The following is a 22,076-nucleotide window of genomic DNA, read 5'->3' as shown; positions in this document are numbered from 1 at the left end:
ATTGCCCTCCAGCGGGGTCAAATCACTATCATGCGAGACAAATTCCTCTCTCTCTCTGCAGAGGCATGTTTGACAATACTGTTGACCTGTTAGGTCCTTCCCGGCCTCTGTGTGTGTGTTTACTCCCGGGGAAGTGTATGGACATGTCTGGTCTGCTCCCGGGCCTCATTATGAGCCCATTGTGCTGTATCCAGTGATGTAGTGGTGAACAAAAAGGTGGGTACGCTGTAAACTTCAGTCAGGGGGCTAACGAGATAAGACGAACAACCACCGATATCAACGTTTTTTTGTAAACTGTTATTTGCATATTGATTGCATTTTAATGTAGGCCTATAGTAGTGTTGAGGGAATAGTGCTTTTTGAGTTCAGTTTTTTTTTATTTTTTTTATTTTTTTTTTTACATTAAATGATTTTAGAGCTTTTTAATGGAAATTCCAAAGCCAAAAATAGTGAACATAGCATAGAAAATGCTATATTATTGCATTGTCTCTGTCAGGTCATTGGGTAGACATCCGTAGAAAAATGTGTATATTTTTGTGTATATTACTTGAAATAAATCAAATTAGGCCCTAATCTATGGATTTCACGACTGGGCAGGGGTGCAGCCATGGGAGGGGGTGGAGGGCCAGGGGGAGCCAGGCCCAGTCAATCAGAATGAGTTTTACCCCACAAAAGGGCTTTATTACAGACAGAAATACTCCTCAGTTTCATCAGCTGTCCGGGTGGCTGGTCTCAGATGATCCAGCAGGTGAAGAAGCCAGATGTGGAGGTCCTGGGCTGGCGTGGTTACACGTGGTCTGCAGTTGTGAGGCCGGTTTGACGTACCTCCAAATTCTCAAAAATGATGTTGGAGGCGGCTTATGGTAGAGAAAGGAACATAAAATGATCTGGCAACAGCTCTGGTGGACATTCCTGCAGTAAGCATGCCAATTCCACACTCTCTCAAAACTTGAGACATGTGTGGCATTGTGTTGTGTGACAAAACTGCACATTTTAGAGTGGCCTTTCATTGTCCCCAGCACAAGGTAAACCTGTGTAATGATCATGCTGTTTAATCAGCATCTTGATATGCCACACCTGTCAGTTGGATGGATCATTTTGACAAAGGAGAAATGCACATAAACAGGGATGTAAACAAATTTGTGCACAACCTTTGGGCCCCGACCTCAAGTTTTGGAACCTCTGTGCTGTCCTCTCTGCTTGCTTCCTATCTCTCTGTGTCTCCTCTGCCTCCTCCTGCATGCATTGCAGCCTTTCTCAAGCTCACCACTGTCTGTGTCACTAGTACTCTCTGTAAAGCAACGTTAGAATGAGAACTAGCCTATTTTTTGCTCCTGCTGAGGTCAGGATCTGTTTAAAGTAGAACTGAAATGCTCAATTCAACCAACAACATTATTTTACATGTCAGTGTTAGGTAACCTTGTTGAACCATTGATTTACATGTCAATGTTAGGTAACCTTGTTATGAAAATGTATACTATTTGAAACAACGTAATGGGAATGGTAGTCTACGCGCTTTACTCATGACTTTTTGATCAAGACTGAATCAAATCTAACCTTAAACAATCAACTTGAGGTGGAAAAACTCTAAAATACTCACAACCATGTTAACAAACCTGTATAGTCCGGTCAAAAATCCACTTGCACATGTTTTTGTGTTCATTCAGCAAGCAAGGTCTAGCTGTGTTAAACATTACAGTAGTTTTGACATGGGCATCATACTCAAGCTAGCTAACAGAAAACAAGATTAGTAAGCTAGCTAACTACATGGTCATGCACCTGATAATAAAGACACTTTTGAAGGGAGATCGTGTACACAATGCAGGAAATGTTATTCATATATATGGCTTGTATTGAGGGTCTTCAGATGTGCCAAATCTAGTAGAGGCTAGCTAGCAAAATATCCATCAATGACAGCTGAGCTTGCCATTGTTTTGGACTAGCTGGCTATGGTAGACCACCTGGCACAGTATAATTGTATATTTGTCATTCATGCCATGTTACCTGGCTAGTCTCTAGCAGGATAGCCTTCTAAAAAGGCACTTGCTTTCAGATTTTTTTTTATTGTTCTCTGGTCTGCCTTTCAGCCGAACCATTCAAGTGATGTCATTGATGACACATTATCAAGATGGTGGCGCACAGTAGTCAGATGAGGCCATTTTCAAATGTTTTAACATAAATATGTCACATTGGCATAAATGGTCGGGAGACAGGCGCAGGAATGCGTAATAGGGTTTTTTATTTACCCAAATTACAGCATGCCATGTTTAGGCACGGGGACGTAGACGTCCCAGACGTAGACCAAACAAACAATTATACAAAACACAGAGTAGAAACCCAAACAAACGTGCGAGGAGTACCTCGAATAAATACACAATCGAAACAATGATACCACACCCGTGAGACTCGTAATCATCTGCACAATCCACGTGGCACGAAAGCCAAAACAACACAGCACAACACGACCAACGGACATTGTAACAATAATCGACAGGACAATGGTGAACAAAGGGCACACTTATACAATTACTAATGAATGGGAATAGGGACCAGGTGTGCATAATGACAGTTCCGGAGGGATCCGTGACAAAATATGAGTTTTTCAGCAGTTTTAAGAGGAGGAACATTATCACATTTGGTTAGCAAAAATCACCTTAATGTTTCAGTTCATCTTTAACATTAGCTTCTTACTTCATCCTAACACGAGAGCCCTTTAACATTACTGGAATATGAATAGAAGTCTCTGGACTCCCGGGTGGCGCAGTGTTTAATGGCGCTGTACTACAGTGCCAGCTGTGCCACCAGAGACCCTGGGTTCGCGCCCAGGCTCTGTCATGACCGGGAGGTCCGTGGGGTGACGCACAATTGGCCTAGCATCGCACGGGTTAGGGAGGGTTTGGCCGGTCGGGAAATCCTTGTCTTATATTGCACCAGCGACTCCTGTGGCGGGCGCAGTGCGCGCCAACCAGTAGCTTTCAGAGCCTATTTTGGTGGGGATCTTCTCTGGTGCTCTGATTGTAGTGTCAATACTGTTGCTTAAAGACAACGAGGTTAAAGCTTATTTTTGAAACATGAGATCTAACTTTTGTGGTGGGCATTTGAGTAGAAGACTCAAGCACTGGTGTATTATAGTAATATTATAATACTATAATAATACATATTCAGGTGGCCCCTTAGCTAGTGATTCTGTGTGATTAGATAAGGAATTTGTATTTGACTCAAGATTCTCTCTCTGTTTAGTTTGTGAGCTTGTAAGAGGGGGGAAGTATGGGAAATGTATGTCAATTGTGTGAAATAATGCACATTTAAATGTGCTGTTTCGTGCACTCTCCTAACTGCTACATTGTTTTTCTGGTTTACCTCCAGGTTAGAAGAGAAACAAAAGAACCATCCCTGAAGAACACAACTGCAACAGTAATGCCATCCAACAAGTATTCTTCAGCCATCATGGTGGAAAGTGACAAGATGACGGCAACAGTAAGTGGGTGGGGGGGGGGGGGGGGGGGGGGGGGGGGCTTAGGTCTTCTGATGGTGCTATTTGCCAACAAAGTCACCAAATATCCACGGTTCACATCGTTTTCCACTGGTTTTTGCTCCAAAATGCACACCACCATTCTGAGCACTGTTATACTATACTATATATTGTCCCCAAATGTTTATTGAAAACATAAATGCACAATAAGCATTTGTGGTCTCTCAAATACATCATTACAGTTGTTGGTTAGCTAGCTAGCGAATTTGACCATATTAGCATAGACGTGACATATAAGTCAAAAGACCTCAACGCAAGAAGGTGGTATCAAGAACAAGATGAAAACTAGCTGAAGGGAGCCATCTACGGTTTACCACGTGGCAGCTTCGAGATGAGAACACATTGTCATGATGTTGTCAACCCACCCTTCATGTCATGGTAACTCATCTGCCTGGCTTTAGTGTCTGCCCCTCCTCCTCTTCCTCCTGTGTTTGCCAGAAGCCTCAGGCCTCTGCTCCCTCCCCCAGTCAACTGGCCTGCCTCTGTGTCTCCCAGCCTCCCAGGCTGAATGTGCATAATCATTTGGCCTCAGAGAGCAAACTGGCAACTTCTCACAGTACATCTGGCCTGGATGTGTCATAGCCTTTCATGGAGCAGCCAGGGCAGCTGCCTCTTTAGAGAGAGAGAGAGAGAGAGGGAAAGAGGAAATGGAAGAGGAGGAGTGTGTGTGTGTGGTGAGATCCATCATCACAGTGGGCTCTTTATGTTCCGAATTAACACTCGCTCTAGTGTGGACTTCAGGTGGCTGTTGTTTCCACCCATTGCTATTTCTTGGTATTGCAGTATTACTAATGTGCTGTTACCTGTCTACACACCCCTCTCCTGTATTGGGGAACTGCAGTGCTTGGTACTTCACAGCAAATTACCGCCGTGTTTTCACCCTACAAAGCCCCCCCCCCCCCCTGCAATTCCATCAACAGGTGGTTTTTCACATCATATCAGATGAGATATGCCCCCGGCTCCAAGAGTTGAGAATCTCATAGTTTCTCGCTGCTCGGATAACACTCCTTCTGGTTCCACCACTAACGCTCTCGCACAGAACTGGATCATGATACATTGGGACAGTTGTGATAGTTTCGGTTGTATTGGTTTTGCCCTCAAATCCCTCTTTTTCCGTTTAGCAGGACAATCTATCTGCCCAGTTAATTAGAGTTGGAAGAATGTTGACTTCCAGGCAGCCCCAATAGCATTCTCTGCCTGTTAGGTTTTGGGTTTCATTTCTGGATTATACCGTTAGTTACTTTGAGTCGCTGGACGAGTCAAATGGTTATGTAGTTATACAGTTACTTGAGTTTGTGCCGGACAACCCCGGCTATGGTGAAAAATGTTGTTATGGGCGAATGTCTCGATCAATCGGCATATCGTAATACACGTCGCAAGTTCTCTTCTGTGGTGTCCGACCGTGTTGGAGCAGGGTGGGAGTGTGGCGTTGGGCTTGTATCTGCTGCTCGTAAGCCGGAGTGTGATCGCTCTTCAGGGCATCAAGGAACAGCTCGATGGAGAGAGAGACCTGTTTCAAACCAGACGGACCTGCTCTTTATTTTCTCTCGCTCTCGGGTTTCTACATGCTTTTCCAATGGGGAGTTTCCATGGTTTCTAGATCGGCCTTGCAGTCTGGTCCTCAGCTGTATGAATCTGTGATCTCAGAGCGTTTGTTCTATGGAAAGCAGTTAAAACACAGACATGTTGTCTTAAGCGTTGTGTCTGTTGACCAACTTCTCCGTTTATGGCTTCTGTCACGTTCTTATCTTGGTGCCTTTGTGCCGAGCAGGCGGAGCGAGTCTAGACTGTGAGAATGAGATTAACGGACGTCGGCTAAGCACCTTGACATGGCAAGCCAGTGACTTGTATTGTAAATGTGTCTGAAAGGTGTGTGTGCTTGTAATGCAATGCTGTATGTGTGTGTGTGTGTGTGTAATACTGTAGGTTCGGGTGTGGGTACATTGAAAGGGCCGATCTCTCTCTCCGACTCTGCATAGTCTTTCCTAACATCTCCTTCCCCTCTGCCCCCCCGGAGACAGACAGGCAGATCAACCAAAGGTGTTGCTCCGCAATCTGTCAACACACTTTGAATGAACCCATACATGCTTTGTCTTATGTCAGGCACGGATATGTTTCCTAAGTTGCCTGCGCTCTCCTAGCCAGATGTGGGGAGGAGGTGTGCAGACAGGGGGGTGGGGTAGCAGACGGAGCGTTAACACACGCAGAGGGGTGTCCTGGTTTGGGACAAGGCGACTCTCTCAGGACTAATCTCACTAATGAGAGAAACTCTGGCACTGACCCCCCCGGCCTGGATGTGTCAATCTCTATCTCTCTCGCTCTCTCTCACTCTTGTCTGTCTTTCTCACTCTTGTCTGTCTCTCTCTCACTCTTGTCTGTGTCTCTTTCTCTCCCTCACTCTGTCTCTCGCTCCTCTCTCTCTCTCTCTCTCCTCTTTCTATCGCTCTCTATATTTCCCTCTCTTTAATTCTCTCTTTCTACCTCTGCCCCCTGTATGGCTTAATAATGGCTGTATCCGGGGTGAGTTGAGTTCATTGGGACCTATGGCTGTACTGTACTGTGCCTTACTATATTATACTGTGCTGCGCTGCCTGCGTGTGAGGCCCAGGTTGGCTTTGGTGAAACGCAATTTGGGCTGACACACTGTTGCATGTGCGTCAGAATGAGTCTCACAGCCTGAGGGCTCTCTTTTCTCCTCCATTAAGTTTGTGAGGAGCGGAGATAGAGAGAGGGAGGGAGAGAGAGAGAGAGAGGGAGGGAGAGAGAGCGGGAGAGGGAAGGAGAGATAGAAGAAGAGGGAGGGAGAGAGAGAAGGACACAAGGGCACAGCAGCCAGAGAGAGAAACTGCTTGGTAGTGCTGGTTTTCCAGAATGAGAGAGAACACACTGTGTGGCATGTAGGCCGCTATAAAATCTATTGAATTTTTTTTGCCTGATTCCGTTTAGTCTTTCGTTTTTTTTTCCAGGTTTTTGTTCTCAAAAGTCACACAGAAAAACAACTCAATTGAATGTTCTAAGTCCACAACAAATCACCAGTGTTTTCTGTAGTGTACACCAGTGTTTTCTGTAGTGTACACCAGTGTTTTCTGTAGTGTACACCAGTGATTCTGTAGCGCTCATGTGATTGCAGAGTTTGCAAAACAAATGGCTACTGGATTCAATGCAAAATGGTGATCATTAGCATTACCACGAACAGCTACTCAAAGTTTAGACTAAACATAGGCGCACCACATGACACACACAGACAGGGCTCTTCCTGTGCCGTTTCACAAAGTCGCCGGACAATAGAAATCACTGATGCATTTTGTTCATGTCGTATGATTAACTTGGGCAAATGAATGAATGCTCGATTAGATGATATGTTTTTATTTAGTCACATGCACAGGTGTAGTTGCAGTGTACAGTGACATTCCTAAGCGCCGAGCTCCCAACAGTGCAGGTGTGAATGAAACTATGAAATAAAAAATGTAGAATATATACATGTTTACAACCGTGACAGTGATGAATATTAATGTCCATTGGTGTGTGGGCAGGGTAATTGTCTGTTGGGAGGGGGTAGGTAACTGACTAGTGGTGGCTATTCAGCAGCCTGATGGTCTGGGGGTAGAAGCTATTGGCCAGTCTGTTCGTTTTACCCATGACTGCACGCGTCTGAGTGATGGAAGTGGGGAGAACAGGCCATGGCTCAGGTGGCTGAGGTCCTTGATGATTTTCTTGGCCTTCCTGCGACACCTGGTGTTGTAGGTGTCCTGGATGGCAGGCAGTGTGAACCCAATTGATTAAGTTCAATACATTTAGTTGATTTCCTACTAAAGTTTTTATTTTATTTTAATATTATTATTATTTTTTATGTCTGGATTCTGTGATTCCATGCACGTTTTCCGCAACACAGATTTTATAGGGCCCTAGGTATGTTATTGAACTGTACTCAGCTCTGCTGTACTGCTGTGCTATTGTGCTCTGTGCTAGCCTGGTCTAGGTTGGGTTGTGTCTTGGCCTGTGTCTGCTGGCTGGCTGCGTTAGCTTTGGCAAGTGACAGTGCCACCGGAGGACAGCTGTGGTGGGAAGTGTACCGTGTCTCAGTCTGGCATTCCAGAGGAAGATTCCTGATAACCCACAGCTGCCGGCATTGTTCCAAGGCCAAGGGCTTACGCTCCCTGAGGAGGAAGCCTGACTTTGGTGAAGGCCCTTAACTCTCTCTTACCCCTCATTCCACCTCTCTCACCCTCCTCCCTCCTCTCTCACCCTCCTTCCTTCCTTCCTCCTCTCTCAACCTCCCTCCCTCCTCTCTCACCCTCCTACCTCCCTCCTCTCTCACCCTCCCCTCCCTCCTCTCTCACCCTCCTTTCTCACCCTCCTCCCATCCCAGCCCCGCGTTCCCTGTCATTGCAACAGAGGTGTGACAATCTAAAGATGTCAGATAGATGCTTTCACTCTTCTCAGTCCATTCTATAATCTCTGTATCTACAGTCACGTCCATAATTATTGGCACCCTTAATAAAGATGAGCGAAAGAGACTGTATGAAATAAATAATACCAATTTGGAGCTACACTATATAGTGTGGACACCCCTTCAAATTAGTGGATTCAACTATTTCAGCTACGCTCATTGCTGGCAGGTGTATAAGATTGAGTACACAGCCATGCAATCTCCATAGAGAAACATTGGCAGTAGAATGGCCTTACTGAAGAGCTCATTGACTTTCAACGTGGCACCGTCATAGGATGCCACCGTTCCAACAAGTCAGTTTTCTGCCAAATTTCTGCCCTGCTAGAGCTGCCCCGGTCAACTGCAAGTGTTGTTATTGTGAAGTGGAAACATCTAAGAGCAAAAATGGCTCAGCCGCGAAGTGGTAGGCCACACAAGACCAGAAAATGGTAGCACCTAGTGCTGAAGCACGTAGCGCATAAAAAAAATCATCTGTCCTCGTTTGCAACACTCACTACCCAGTTCCAAACTGCTTCTGGAAGCAGCATCAGCACAATAACTGTTTGTCGGGAGCTTCATGGAATGGGTTTCCATGGCCGAGCAGCCGCACACAAGCTTAAGTTCACTATGCGCAAAGCCAAACGTCGGCTGAAGTGGTGTAACGCTCGCCATTTTTGGACTCTGGAGCAGTGGAAACTCGTTCTCTGGGGTGTGGAATCACGCTTCACCATCTGGCAATCCGACAGATGAGTCTGGGTTTGGAGGATGGCAGGAGAATGCTACCTGTCCCAATGCATAGTGCCAACTGTAAAGTTTGGTGGAGGAGGAATAGTGGTCTGGGGCTGTTTTTCATGGTTCGGGGCTAGGCCCCTTAACGTTACAGCATACAATGACATTCTAGACGATTCTGTGATTCCAACTTTGTGACAACAGTTTGGGGAAGGCCCTTTCCTGTTTCAGCATGACAATGCCCCCCCATGCACAAAGCGAGATCCATACAGAAATAGTTTGTCGGGATCGGTGTGGAAGAACTTGACTGGCCTGCACAGAGCCCTGACTTCAACCACGTCGAACACCTTTGGAATGAATTGGAATGCCGACTGCGAGCCAGGCCTAATCGCCCAACATCAGTGCCCGACCTCACTAATGCTCTTGTGGCTGAATTGAATGAAGTAACACTAACACAGTTTTGCTTGTGCCTGTCGTTTTACCCGTAAGCATTACGTCCGCGGAAATGTTTGTAATGACCTGTCAAACACACCCCGTTATTAATGGCAGAAATGTGCTCAATGGAATACATTGTCTTTCCGTCTATAGGAACGCTAAAGCTTTGTCTGGGATTGAACGCAACGTCTCGACACATACATCACCAAATAGAGAAGAAAGATAACTTTATTTTGATGGGTGTACTTTAAAAAAAAAGTTTAACAAAATAATAATTTAGTGCAGATGAAATGTTTTCAAATGATATGTGCTGAAATGAAAGCAACTTCCTAACATGTGCCCTTGGACTACAGTGATATTATGTCTGATCTCGCAAACAATGTAAAGTATGTTTAGATAGGTGTTATCTAGAGACAGGCGTGTTGATTTTTAATCTGAGCATATCCTGCTATTGAATTATGCAAAAGACCTTAACAACAACAATAGTTAATGAGGCAGTCTAGACAGCACAAGTGAGTGCAAGTAGGGTAGACAGAGCAGGTGAGTGCAGGTAGGGTAGACAGAGCAGGTGCGTAGACAGAGCAGGTGAGTGCAAGTAGGGTAGACAGAGCAGGTGAGTGCAGGTAGGGTAGACAGAGCAGGTGAGTAGACAGAGCAGGTGAGTGCAGGTAGGGTAGACAGAGCAGGTGAGTACAGGTAGGGTAAACAGAGCAGGTGAGTGCAGGTAGGGTAGACAGAGCAGGTGAGTGCAGGTATGGTAGACAGAGCAGGTGAGTGCAGGTAGGGTAGACAGAGCAGGTGAGTGCAGGTAGGGTAGACAGAGCAGGTGAGTACAGGTAGGGTAGACATAGCAGGTGAGTGCAGGTAGGGTAGACAGAGCAGGTGAGTGCAGGTAGGGTAGACAGAGCAGGTGAGTGCAGGTAGGGTTGACAGAGCAGGTAGGGTAAACAGAGCAGGTGAGTGCAGGTAGGGTGGACAGTGCAGGTAGTGTAAACAGAGCAGGTGAGTGCAGGTAGGGTAAACAGAGCAGGTGAGTGCAGGTAGGGTAGAGAGTGCAGGTTGGGTAGACAGCAGGTGAGTGCAGGTAGGGTAGACAGAGCAGGTAGGGTAGACAGAGCAGGTGAGTGCAGGTAGGGTAGACAGAGCAAGTGTTTGGTGGTTTCAGCCCTGCCCCACCCCTTTATGTTAATTTAGTCATATATGCAATATGCCCAATGTATTTATGCAAATTAGGCACATATCATTTTCTTTATTTTAACACACCATAATAAAACAATACCTGATACAATATGAACATTTATATATGAATTCATTCTAAAATAAAATAAAAAGGCCATGTTTGACAATAAATTGAATACCTTCCCACCAAAATCCCTCATTATTTGTCCATGCCAGTAAAATGTTTTATGTGCTACAATTTAGTCAATATCTGATGGATTATAAAAATGCTAAAAGTTTGGAGTTTCTTCATCCATTGTCCAACTGTTGTATTTATTAGAATTGTAAAAAAAATTATTATAAAAAACGATGACCGTTGCTTCTGTTTTCCATAGTGTTGTTGAGTGCTGTGTGTTGATAGATCCTCTCCTGTCGTCCCCAGGCTGAGGTGAATGGGGACATGCCTGCAGCCAACGACAGTGGCATGGAGATGACAAATGAGAACAGCCCGCTGACCCTGGCCGAACCTCACTCCCCGTTCAGCCCCAAGCAGAATGGAGATGCTGCCTCACCTGCAGGTCCGGAACACACACACACACACACACACACACACTGGACATTCTCGGAAAGCTTTCACCCCTCTCAGTTGACTTCAGGCCTTTGATCTCGTTATCACATCACACCTTCTGACCGCGTTGAGTTACATCCTTCTCTCACCTCTCAACCCTCACCCTTCTCACACAATCTCTGAAACCTGTGCTTGTATAAAGGGGTCAGCATGCTTCAGTTCGAGTGTGCTGGCATACTCCCTGGAAAGACCTTCGCTTGAAAAACAAGAAAAAGCACCAATCGTACTGTTTGTCCATTTTGAGACGCCGTAACCAATATACACTTCCTCAAAATAGTCCAAATTAATCTAAGATAACTCAAGAAATCTGTCATTAATTTTTCAGTTTTTGCCGAAGAGATCTTATTTTACATCTAACTAAGTCGTTTGGTGTCTGAAAATGGATGGTCTCTCATTGAATGACAAAGACTTTATTGAAGAATCCCCACTGTTGACCAAACACAGTTGAAGGGGCGTAGACTTCGGCTCCGAACTTCGTCTTGCCTCCAGAAAGAATGCTGTGTGTCCGAACAGCCGAAAAAACCCTCACCAAAGTCCAAACCGGGAAAAAAACATGACAAAATGTCAGTGTAATTTTGGGGCGTCAGGTAGCCTTGTGGTTAGAGTGTTGGGCCAGTAACTGAAAGGTTGCTGTATCGAATCCCCGCGCTGACAAGGTCAAAAATATGTTGTTCTGCCCCTGAACCAGGCAGTTAACCCAATGTTCCTAGGCCGTCATTGTAAATAAGAATTTGCTCTTAACTGACTTGCCTAGTTAACTATTTTTTTAAATGTTTTATAATTATAATATATGAACAAATTATACTGAGCTGTTTTGACTGGGAAGCAGGCGGATGGCTTAAGTCACCATCCTTACCTTGTATCCCATGTCTCTCTCTCACTTTCTCACCTCCCCTCTCTCTCCCTCTTGCCCCCCCTCTCTCTCCCTCTTGCCCTCCCCACCCCTCTCTCTCCCTCTTGCCCCCCCCTCTCTCCCTCTTGCCCTCTCCCTCTTGCCCCCCCTCTCTCCCTCTTGCCCCCCCTCTCTCTCCCTCTTGCCCTCTCCCTCTTTCCCCCCTCTCTCCCTCTTGCCCCCCCCAACCCTCTCTCTCCCTCTTGCCCCCCCTCTCTCTCCCTCTTGCCCTCCCCACCCCTGTCTCTCCCTCTTGCCCCCCCCCCCCCCCCCCCCTTGCCCCCTCTCTCTCCCTCTTGCCCCCCCCACCCCTCTCTCCAGACTCAGATGTGAATCAGTTGTCTGGCAGCAGAAAGAGAACTAGGAAGAGGTCCTCAGAGGAGGAGTGCAGCTGGGACTCTACCTACAGTGAGGTGAGTTTCACACACACTACACACACTCACACACACACACACACACACACACACACACACACACACACACACACACACACACACACACACACACACTCTGAGGGTGTCTCAGGGGGAGTTGGGATATGAAAAAAAACACATTTTCATTATACACCTCATACTCGTACAGGTTACCCACTTGTGCATGGACAAATATCTTCTTTCCCCCCCCATTTTTTAAAATGTATTTCAATGTTATGAATATCGCTAGCAACAACAGGATTAACCAATTATTATTTATTTCTCACCTCCTGATATTGAGCAAATTACACTCATTGGAGCCATTTACACTCACTTGCGTATCTGACAAAGGCTCTGAAAAAGCACCTGGGAATAGGCTGCGTCGAGCCGCTGGCTGCTGGTTTAGCTTTCTAGACCAGCTGCTCGTAGGGAAAATGCTCTGAGCCCATTACCTTTCTAGCTAAGAGGCTATGTTATAGTTTATACTTACTCTTCCAATTGTAATGTGGGGAGTTCAAAATAATGACAAACTATCTACCAAATCTATTTTTTTGTTTTTTTAAATGTGAATTACTTCTCCTTGCATTCACCTGATAAGACAAGACTTGTGATTATTATAATTATTTTTTTGTCTGGGAGGGGGACTCTGGTCAAGAAAAGGTTGAAGACCCCTGCCTGATATAGATATATGCGCACGCACGCACGCACACACACACACACACACACACACACACACACACACACACACACACACACACACACACACACACACACACACACACACACACACACACACACGCACGCACGCACACACACACACACACACACACACATACACACACACACACACACACACACACACACTGCTCCAGCTTTCTCCCCCAGTCACTGTCATACCTGTGACCCGTAAACCAAAATAACTGTCTGTCTGTCTGGCAGACAGCAGGACTAACTGGTTCTAACTGTTAGGGTCACTGCTGGTATCAACTCAGCTTTGATATAACCACACATCTCTCGTCAACCCGAAACCTGAACGTTGATGATGATCTTCTCGTAGCCAGACACCCTCTTCTCACACTCCTCCTGCACCCTGGAACCAAGACAAGCACGGCTGGTAATGCTGAAACCTGAGCTGTGTACAGTTGGTGGAAACGTTTTGAAACGGCGAGGCGATACTTGAAATTGCCCAATGAGAACACAGATTGTTGTGTTTTTTTAAACACTTGCCCTATTAAACACGACTCTGACGCTGTGTTTGCCTGGATCTTGGTCCCCTTGGTACCTATTGGTTGAGTGAAAGGGTTGTGTTGTGTCTTTTCTACAGCAGAAGGCCAAGGTGGCAGGGGTGGGGGCCTCGGAGTCGGGCTCGGGCCTGAGACAGAGACCTTCTCCCAGGACCATCTTCCAGGCCGGTCTGCTGGCCCCTCACAACAAACCACGCAGCCGCGAGCAGAGAGGAGGAGGATGCCAGAGCAGGCTGGAGCACCACAGCAGCTCTCTGGTGAGACTAGACTGAATGTGCAACAACGTAATGAACAGACACGATAACTCCCAGGGCATATCCTTGCCAGTCTGTTACAATATTCAGCTCTGATCTTTTGTATTAAAGTTCATTATTTACAATCATCTTTTTAACCCCTAATACATGTTTTACTTTGTTCCAATAGTACCTGAGACATTATTTGACATTAAAAGAAGACATTGTGTCAATCGCATTAGCGATGACATGACTAGGTAGTCATGCTTTTGGCAGTCTCTCTGACTCTTGGCCTCAAAAGGCAATACATGTTTCTCTCTGCGCCTTCTCTCAGTTCTCTGAGACATGACAAGTCAGCACCTGTAGAAACACACCATCCAACATGACTTGTCACTCTCAAACAGTCAAACAGACACACACACCCACACACACAGGAGATATGACGCTCAAACAGGAGATATGAGTGGGTAGGTAGAGCTAAACCAAACCAAATCGTTGGAGACATAACACCGTAAGTGCTGCCTTTGTTTGAAAGGCTGTGGTGATTATTTCTCTCTCACCCACTTTTTCCTCAGTGTTTATTTTCTGAAGCCTCTTCTTTGCAGCGAGAGCCAGTTAAAACATGATTGTCCGCAGTCCGCCACGTGATGAGATTCCAGAAGTGCTTACTTAAGTCCTCGCCGTCTCCGCTTCGTGACGGCGTTGACAACGTTTGGCGCCTCTCTGGATCTCTTTCTTTCCCTCTCTTTCGCTCTCTCTCTCTCTCTCCCTCTTGCGCTCTCCTTCTCCCTTTCCCTCTCTTTCGCTCTCTCTCTCTCTCTCCCTCTTGCGCTCTCCTTCTCCCTTTCACTCTCTTTATGTTCTCGCGCTCCCTCGCTCTCTGTCTCGCTGTCTCTTTCTCTCTCTCATACCCTCTCCGTCTGTCCCTCTGTCACAGTACCTGCATGAAGAGTTGCTTTGGTTCGGTTACCACTGAGAATCTTAATTGAATCGGAAAGAGAAAAGAACACTTGAGCAGGTTTCAAGGTGTTGGTCTGAATTAGCTGTGTAGGTGTGGGAGTCCATTTGAGTCAAGAGGTCTAAAACACACACGGATGGCGCTGAGAAATAGGGTTGGGTAGAGCAGAGAACATCAGGACCAACTTAAACCACAAAAAACACATACAAAAAAAACACAAGTTCAACAGTTACTTGGTAACATTGTGTACTTTACACTGTAGTTAGACAGGTTGTAATGACCAATGCAATACAATACACCCCAACTAACGTTTCATGCATTGTGCCTGCCTTTCCCCCTCCCTATCTCCCTCCCTACCCCTTTCTCTCGCTCCACAGAGCCTGGCCTGCGGTGTTGGCCCCGGGCCCCTGGTGTCCGTGGTCCCTGAGGGCCCCTCCCTGGAGCTCCTGGAGCAGGACTCTAAGGACTCGGCCCAGAGCACCTCCACCTCCTCCACCTCCCTGATCTCCCATGCCACAGAGATTGCCTGCCAGCCGGAGTACAAGGTAACTGAACGGGGATCGAGGAGAGGGTAGGGGGGAGAAGTGAGAGAAGGGAGAAATGGAAGAAAAGTGAATATAGGGCCAATAGAAGAGGGACTGAAGGTGAAACAGAGAAAGAAAGGGGAGGAGATCAAAGAGGTCTCTCATCCCGTCTCCTGCTTGTCCACCTGCAGAGAGAGTGTGTGCGTGGAGCATGGCTACCTGTGTGTGTTTGTACATCTCTGCACCCTTTGATGCCGGCAACCTCACAGGTCTACACAGCTGTGTGGCGTGTGGTTAGTCGGTGGCACATGAAGTGAATGAAGTGTAACATTCTCATGGTAAGACTTGAGTCTTTGTAATGTGTGGTTGGAGACCAACCCGTATCCGCAGTCCCCTAGCAGCGGTATATCCATTATGATTATGTGCACCTGGCAGTGTATCTATGCACTGACATGTCCCATGGAAGCTAAGACCTCCCCCGTCTCAAACTCCAAATCCAGGTCTCACACGCACACCCCATTTTACCCCTCTAACCCCCCCTCCCCCCCCCTCTCTTCCCCTCGCAGGACAACAAGGGTTTTGGTATTGGGGAGCTAGTGTGGGGGAAGATTAAGGGGTTCTCCTGGTGGCCAGGCATCGTGGTCACCTGGCGCGCTACGGGCAAACGACAGGCCACGCATGGCATGAGGTGGCTGCAGTGGTTCGGCGACGGCAAGTTCTCTGAGGTGAGCATTGAGGAAGTGGGTTCCACAACCCTCCGTCATTGTTTTGGGCGAGCGAAACATTTTGGGTGTTATCCTAAGTCTGTCATAAAGTCTGCTGTATTATCAGGGCCAGCATGCACAAAAGCCATGTTTATACCTGGTGCTAACATGTGTCCTTGTCCTGATCTTGTCCACATTCTGATTGTGCCCACATTTTTAGACTGGTGTAGATGATTAAAAGATGCATTCCCTGTGGAGATAGTTAGGCACAAATTGTATCTGGATATCAATCAAGTGTAAACAGATCTAGATGGTGAAACTATTTAAATCATCATTATACCGGCTTCTAAAATCATTGACAGGTAGCACCATTGCCTTCATAATTATCTTAAAATAAATACAATTATCTGTATGCCAAAAAATTGCATACAGGGAGGGACTAGGAAATCTGCAGTCACAGTGGCTGGATAAGATAGACATTTTAATACCATGTGTAGATGCGACACATCTTGATCAGATTCTGATTGAATCATCTTGATCAGATTGTGATTGAATCATCTTGATCAGATTGTGATTGAATCATATTGATCAGAACATAAAACCCACATACACTATATATACAAAAGTATGTGGACACCCCTTCAAGTTAGTGGATTTGGCTATTTCAGCCACACCCGTTGCTGACAGGTGAGTAAAATTGAGCACACAGCAATGCAATCTCCATAGACAAACCTTGGGAGTAGAATGGCCTGTACTGAACTGCTGTACTGCTAGAGCTGCCCCGGTCAACTGTAAGTGCTGTGAAGTGGAAACATCTATGAGCAACAACAGGTCAGCCGCGAAGTGATAGGCCACACAAGCTCACAGAACGGGACCGCCGAGTGCTGAAACGAGTAGCGTGTAAAAATCGTCTGTCACTCACTACCAAGTTCCAAACTACCTCTTGAAGCATCGTCAGCACAATAACTGTTTGTTGGGAGCTTCATGAAATGGGTTTCCATGGCTGAGCAGCCGCACACAAGCCTAAGATCACTATGCGCAATGCGAAGCGCCGGCTGAAGTAGTATAAAGCTCGCTACCATTGGACTCTGGAGCAGTGGAAACACGTTCTCTGGAATGATGAAATATGCATCACCATCTGGCAGTCCGACAGACGAATCTGGGTTTGGTGGAAGCCAGGAGTACCCTACTTGCTCGAATACATAATGCAAACTGTAAAGTTTGGTGGAGGAATAATGGCATGGGCTGTTTTTCATGGTTCAGGCTAGGCCCCTTAGTACCAGTGAAGAGAGATCTTAATGCTACAGCATACATTCTAGACGATTCTGTGCTTCCAACTTTGTGACAACAGTTTGGGGAAAGCTCTTTCCTGTTTCAGCATGACAATTATTTTTTTTTATTTTTTATTTTACCTTTATTTAACTAGGCAAGTCCATTAAGAACAAATTCTTATTTTCAATGACGGCCTAGGAACGGTGGGTTAACTGCCTGTTCAGGGGCAGAACGACAGATTTGTACCTTGTCAGCTCGGGGATTTGAACTTGCAACCTTCCGGTTACTAGTCCAACACTCTAACCACTAGGCTACCCTACCTCCCTTTGTGCACAATGCCCCCGTGCACAAAGCGAGGTTCATACAGAAATGGTTTGTCGATATTGGTGTGGAAGAACTTGACTGGCCTGCACAGAACCCTGACCTCAACCCCATTGAACACCTTTTGGATGAATTGGAACGCCGACTGTGAACCAGGCCTAATCGCCCAACCTCACTAATGCTCTTGTGGCTGAATGGTAGCAAGTCCCTGCAGCAATGTTCCAGCATCTAGTGGAAAGCCTTCACAGAAGAGTGGTGACTATTATTGCAGCAAAGGGGGAACAACTTCATATTAATGCCCATGATTTTGGAATGAGATGTTTGAGGAGCAGGTGTCCACATACTTTTGGTAATGTCGTGTCTTAACGCAAGGTGTAAACTAGGCTCATGCGACACAGAGTAGGATTGCTGATCGAGAATCCGTTTCAGATCATAATGAATAACATTATAGGGACAGGGCACCTGGTCCTAGATAAGACGCTTGGGGCCTTTCCTACAGACTTCTCAGTATTTGGTATTCAGACTTACCTTATTCAGTAGGGTAACGCACTCTGCAGATGTGGGTACCTTGCACGCTCTCAGGGGCATCATGCACCCCAAGAATTTGAGGGGGCACAAACTATGTGACTATGTGAGGATGGCCCCACCCCCCAGTTCGTAAGTTGTAGAATCTTTCAAACACCTGAAACAGCTTTTTCCTGCTGTCTAGAGCTACAATCATTATGCTTAATTCTATGACAAAAATATTTTTCTGCATATCTAATCATACCTCTTGAGCTGTCTGTATCCACCTGACTGGTGTTTTTGTTGTGTTGGAACTAAATATGCTTCTTTGCATCGCTTCTAAAATCTGTGTAGAAGATGGAAAGGAACGTGAGTCTTATTCAGTAGTTATTTCTTGCTTTTCTAAAGTCTACCAGCCTTACCAGCAGGCATGCCAGCTAAGATAGTTAGACAAGCTAGCTACTCTAACTTGATTGACAGCGTTTTATATATCCCTGTTAGTGAACATTTATTCTTTGCCAAGATAATCCATCCACCTGACAGGTGTGGCATATCAAAAAGCTGATTAAACAGCATGATTATTACACGGGTGCACCTTGTGCTGGGGACAATTAAAGGCCACTTTAAAATGTGCAGTTTTGTAGCACAACACAATGCCACAAAAGCGTGCAATTGGCATGCTGACTGGAGGAATGTCCACCAGAGCTTTTGCCAGAGAATTGAATGTTCATTTCTCTACCATAAGCTGCCTCCAACGTCATTTTAGAGAATTTGGCAGTATGTCCAACCGACCTCACAACTGTTTACAAAGGAAGCAAATGAAGGTAAACGAAACAATGTAATTAAATGATAATGTAGGCTATACCAACTGAAGGGAACTAATAGTAAATTGGCAGTTGAATATCTGTGGTTATTATTCCTGCTGACAGTCGATACTGATAGTGGCTAATATTTAACATGATAGAAATCGGAAACAGAGAAAGTCGGGGTAGCCTATAATTGAGACATTAGAGAGTGCCCATCCCTGCAAGTTAAAAGGCTGTACAAATTAAATGATGCATAATGGCACCAGCATTTCATAAACTTTACATTGGGAAAGTTGATATGTTGATATGCTTCAGTTAGCTGCCATATCACTAGTTTCACATTTTTTCTCCAGCCATCATAAGGTAAAATAGATCTAAAACCACCAGTCATTTATATTTACAATTCCCTTATCATTTACCTAGTTATTATCACGAGCTCTTATCGAGTTGTAAATGACAGTGCGTGGAGAATGGTGTAGATGTTTTTCTCCCCCACTTGGAACCGGTTGGATCGCTAGACCTTATTTACGGTTTCCTCGCGAGAAAAAGGCGGTGGAATTATTAGGGAATTAAGTCAAGGTCAGAATAGGGAGTCTGCGTAGACAACACCTCCGCCACACCTTCCTTTATGCCATCTACATCCCAAATGAATAGCGAGTGAATAGCATGCCGTTCTCATGCTGATGTTATAAGGGTCAGAATATGCATAGAGAGAAAAAAGGGAATTCCACTCCACGGTTAACTTGTGTCGGAATTCCCCCCCCTATGTGAATGCAGACCTTGTTTTACAGTAAAGCAATGAATGAGCGTTTAACCCTCCATATCTCCACTCATCATCCTTCCTCCAGGTGTCTGCTGACAAGCTGGACTCCATCACTGCTTTCCCCAAGTTCTTCAACCAGGCCTCCTACACCAAGCTGACATCCTACCGCAGGGCCATCTTCCAGGCGCTGGAGGTAAGGAAGGGGGGGGGGGGGGGAGAATGTGACAGAGTGAGAAAGGCTATATGTGTGTGGTTTAACGCTTACCTGCCTAGTGCCTACCTTCATGTCAGGTGTGTGTGTGTGTGTGTGCTTGTGTGGGTGTGTGACAGCTGCACAATAAAGTCAATACAGGGCCTTGCTTTCCCTGCAGTTCCTTTATCAGTCTCTCAATACGAGGAGCTGTTAATAATTTTTGAAGACAGACAGACAGATAAGCAACATGATGCTAAGTAAGCAACATGATGTTGAAAATCAATCTAAAATACATATTTTCCAGGCTTTGAAGTTAGCTTAAATGTAGGTTCTGAGTGAAAGGTGAACATTCTTATTTTCTGGATGTTGAAATAAGGTTAATTTTCAGTTCTGAATGAAAGTTGAAAATACATAATTGGTAGACCAATATATAATTTATAGACCAAGAATCTATGTCCGTGGACGTTGACATTAAGGCCAGACCATACCAGATCTAAACCAGACATAACCATCTATGTTTGGTTCTGCCCCTGAATGAGGCAGTTAACCCACTGTTCCTAGGCTGTCATTGTAAATAAGAATTTGTTCTTAACTGACTTGCCTGGTTAAATAAAAAATGTGTTATCCTGAGCCTATTTGCAATGTGTTTACACAGCGAGAAATGCAGAAATATAAGGAAACATACTTGAAACCACTGATCATGACAATTTAGCCCACGGGATGAAACTCCTGGACAGCAGTTGTGAGTAGCCTGATTGTCTATTTTACCTGTCCTGTGTTTAGGACATGTTGTTTGTTAACATCTCAGCACAATTTTTATCGGATCGCCCGGCATTTAGGTTAGGCTATTCGATCGGATAAACATGATGTTTCCGTCTCTTTGCATTGTCTTTCATTTTATCTCCAGCCTGTAGGCTACAGAAAAGGCCACATAGCCTACTCTGTCTACCATATGCTATATCTGATACATGATTTATGTTCGATCGTTTTTGGGACGGAACGTCGGTGGAGCGCTGCAGAGATGAGTCCCTCCAACAGCACCCTGGACAAGCACGCTGGGAATGGACAAGATAAATATTTTGCTTCCTTGCCTTTGACAAAGTGGGCACTGTTTATCCCAAGGCGGCGTCAGCCCTCACCTAAAAAGCACATATGCCACTGGTTGAGAGAAATTGTCATAGTTTTTTAGAAGAATTATGTGAGGTTTTATGTGTTGTTGAAGGTGCTTCTTGGCCAGTTTAGCTCCGAAAATGCCGTGCTCCGAAAATGCTGCCTAATCCTGCCTAATGAGCGGGCCGACCCTACTTGTTCTCGACTCCTTGTCATGTTCTTTTGTGTGTTTGTTTGACTCTTTTCTCTGGTTAATGATGATCTGTCCGCCTTTGTGAGATAGAGCGAGAAAGAGGAAGACCTGTGTGTCTAGTGAGATGTCGGTCTGTCTGTGTCCCTGTCTGTCTGACTGACTGTCTGTCTGTCTGCGAGCACAAGCCCCTTCTTGTAGTAGCCTAGTTCAGTCTGTTGTCTCTGTCTACCAGGTCTGTTTGGTCTCTCTCGTGTGCTTGACTGTCTGTATAGAGTACCTGCCTGTTTGATCACCTGTTTGTTTAGCAAGGCTGACAATCATCTCTTCTCAGCTCCATTCTTCTCTCTGCCCCTCTTCCCCCCTCTCCTCTCACTTTCTCTCTCCCTAACATCTCTTATTATCTCCCCCCCCCCGCCTCCCTTTCCCCCTCCCTCTCTCAGATGGCAAGTCTGCGTGCTGAGAAGACGTTCCCTCAGTGTGAATCAGAGGGGCCAGAAGACCAAGTCAAGCCCATGCTGGACTGGGCCATCGGGGGCTTCCTGCCTAAGGGCCAAGAAGGCCTCAAACCCACAGACAACCCTGGTGAGACTCACCATCCAAAGCCAATATAAGGTCTAAATGAGGTCTAAATGTCATGGCTGGGGTTTTCTCTTGCCTCCTCCTGTCTTGTCTAATGTTAAAGGGATAGTTAAATTTTTAGAATTGTTTTGTTGTTGAAACTTCTCAAATGCGAATGATCCCTTGAAGCAATATTTTAGTTTTTACATCATACAGTAATTGTGAATGTGCCTAGGAAGTACCTATGTAGTCCAATAGATCACTGTTATAGCACCCAACTTAAAGGTGCAATGTGCAGAAATTTTGCCGCCATTTTGTTGCTAAAATTCTAATAGTTCAGGTGCTTTCAGTTTATTGTACCGTCTAAACCGCTGTGAAATATATTTTCAATGACCAAAAATATAATATTTTCAGCTTTTTAAAGCTGGTGTACAAAATCGAAAAATAAAAGATGCAAAAACAACATTTATGAACGGG

The 22,076-nt window shown here is 45.5% G+C and overlaps 1 protein-coding gene across 2 annotated transcripts in view; it reads left to right on the top strand.

Moving 5' to 3' along the window:
* The window catches only part of LOC139416365 (DNA (cytosine-5)-methyltransferase 3B-like), a 47,315-nt gene that overhangs the window by 2,202 nt on the left and 23,037 nt on the right, over positions 1-22,076 (top strand). For both annotated transcript variants that reach the window (XM_071164901.1, XM_071164902.1), the window contains exons 2-9: positions 3,367-3,477; positions 10,726-10,861; positions 12,125-12,216; positions 13,541-13,717; positions 15,029-15,196; positions 15,742-15,900; positions 19,631-19,738; positions 21,482-21,623. In XM_071164901.1, coding sequence (XP_071021002.1) covers positions 3,418-3,477; positions 10,726-10,861; positions 12,125-12,216; positions 13,541-13,717; positions 15,029-15,196; positions 15,742-15,900; positions 19,631-19,738; positions 21,482-21,623 — 1,042 coding nt within the window. In that variant the 5' untranslated portion in view covers positions 3,367-3,417. The remainder of the gene's footprint in view (positions 1-3,366; positions 3,478-10,725; positions 10,862-12,124; positions 12,217-13,540; positions 13,718-15,028; positions 15,197-15,741; positions 15,901-19,630; positions 19,739-21,481; positions 21,624-22,076) is intronic.

The sequence above is a fragment of the Oncorhynchus clarkii genome, chromosome 9 (genome assembly GCF_045791955.1).
Source record: "Oncorhynchus clarkii lewisi isolate Uvic-CL-2024 chromosome 9, UVic_Ocla_1.0, whole genome shotgun sequence".
NCBI lineage: Eukaryota > Metazoa > Chordata > Actinopteri > Salmoniformes > Salmonidae > Oncorhynchus > Oncorhynchus clarkii.
Note: the sequence above shows the minus strand (reverse complement) of the source record. Positions and strands in the feature narration are given on the sequence as shown.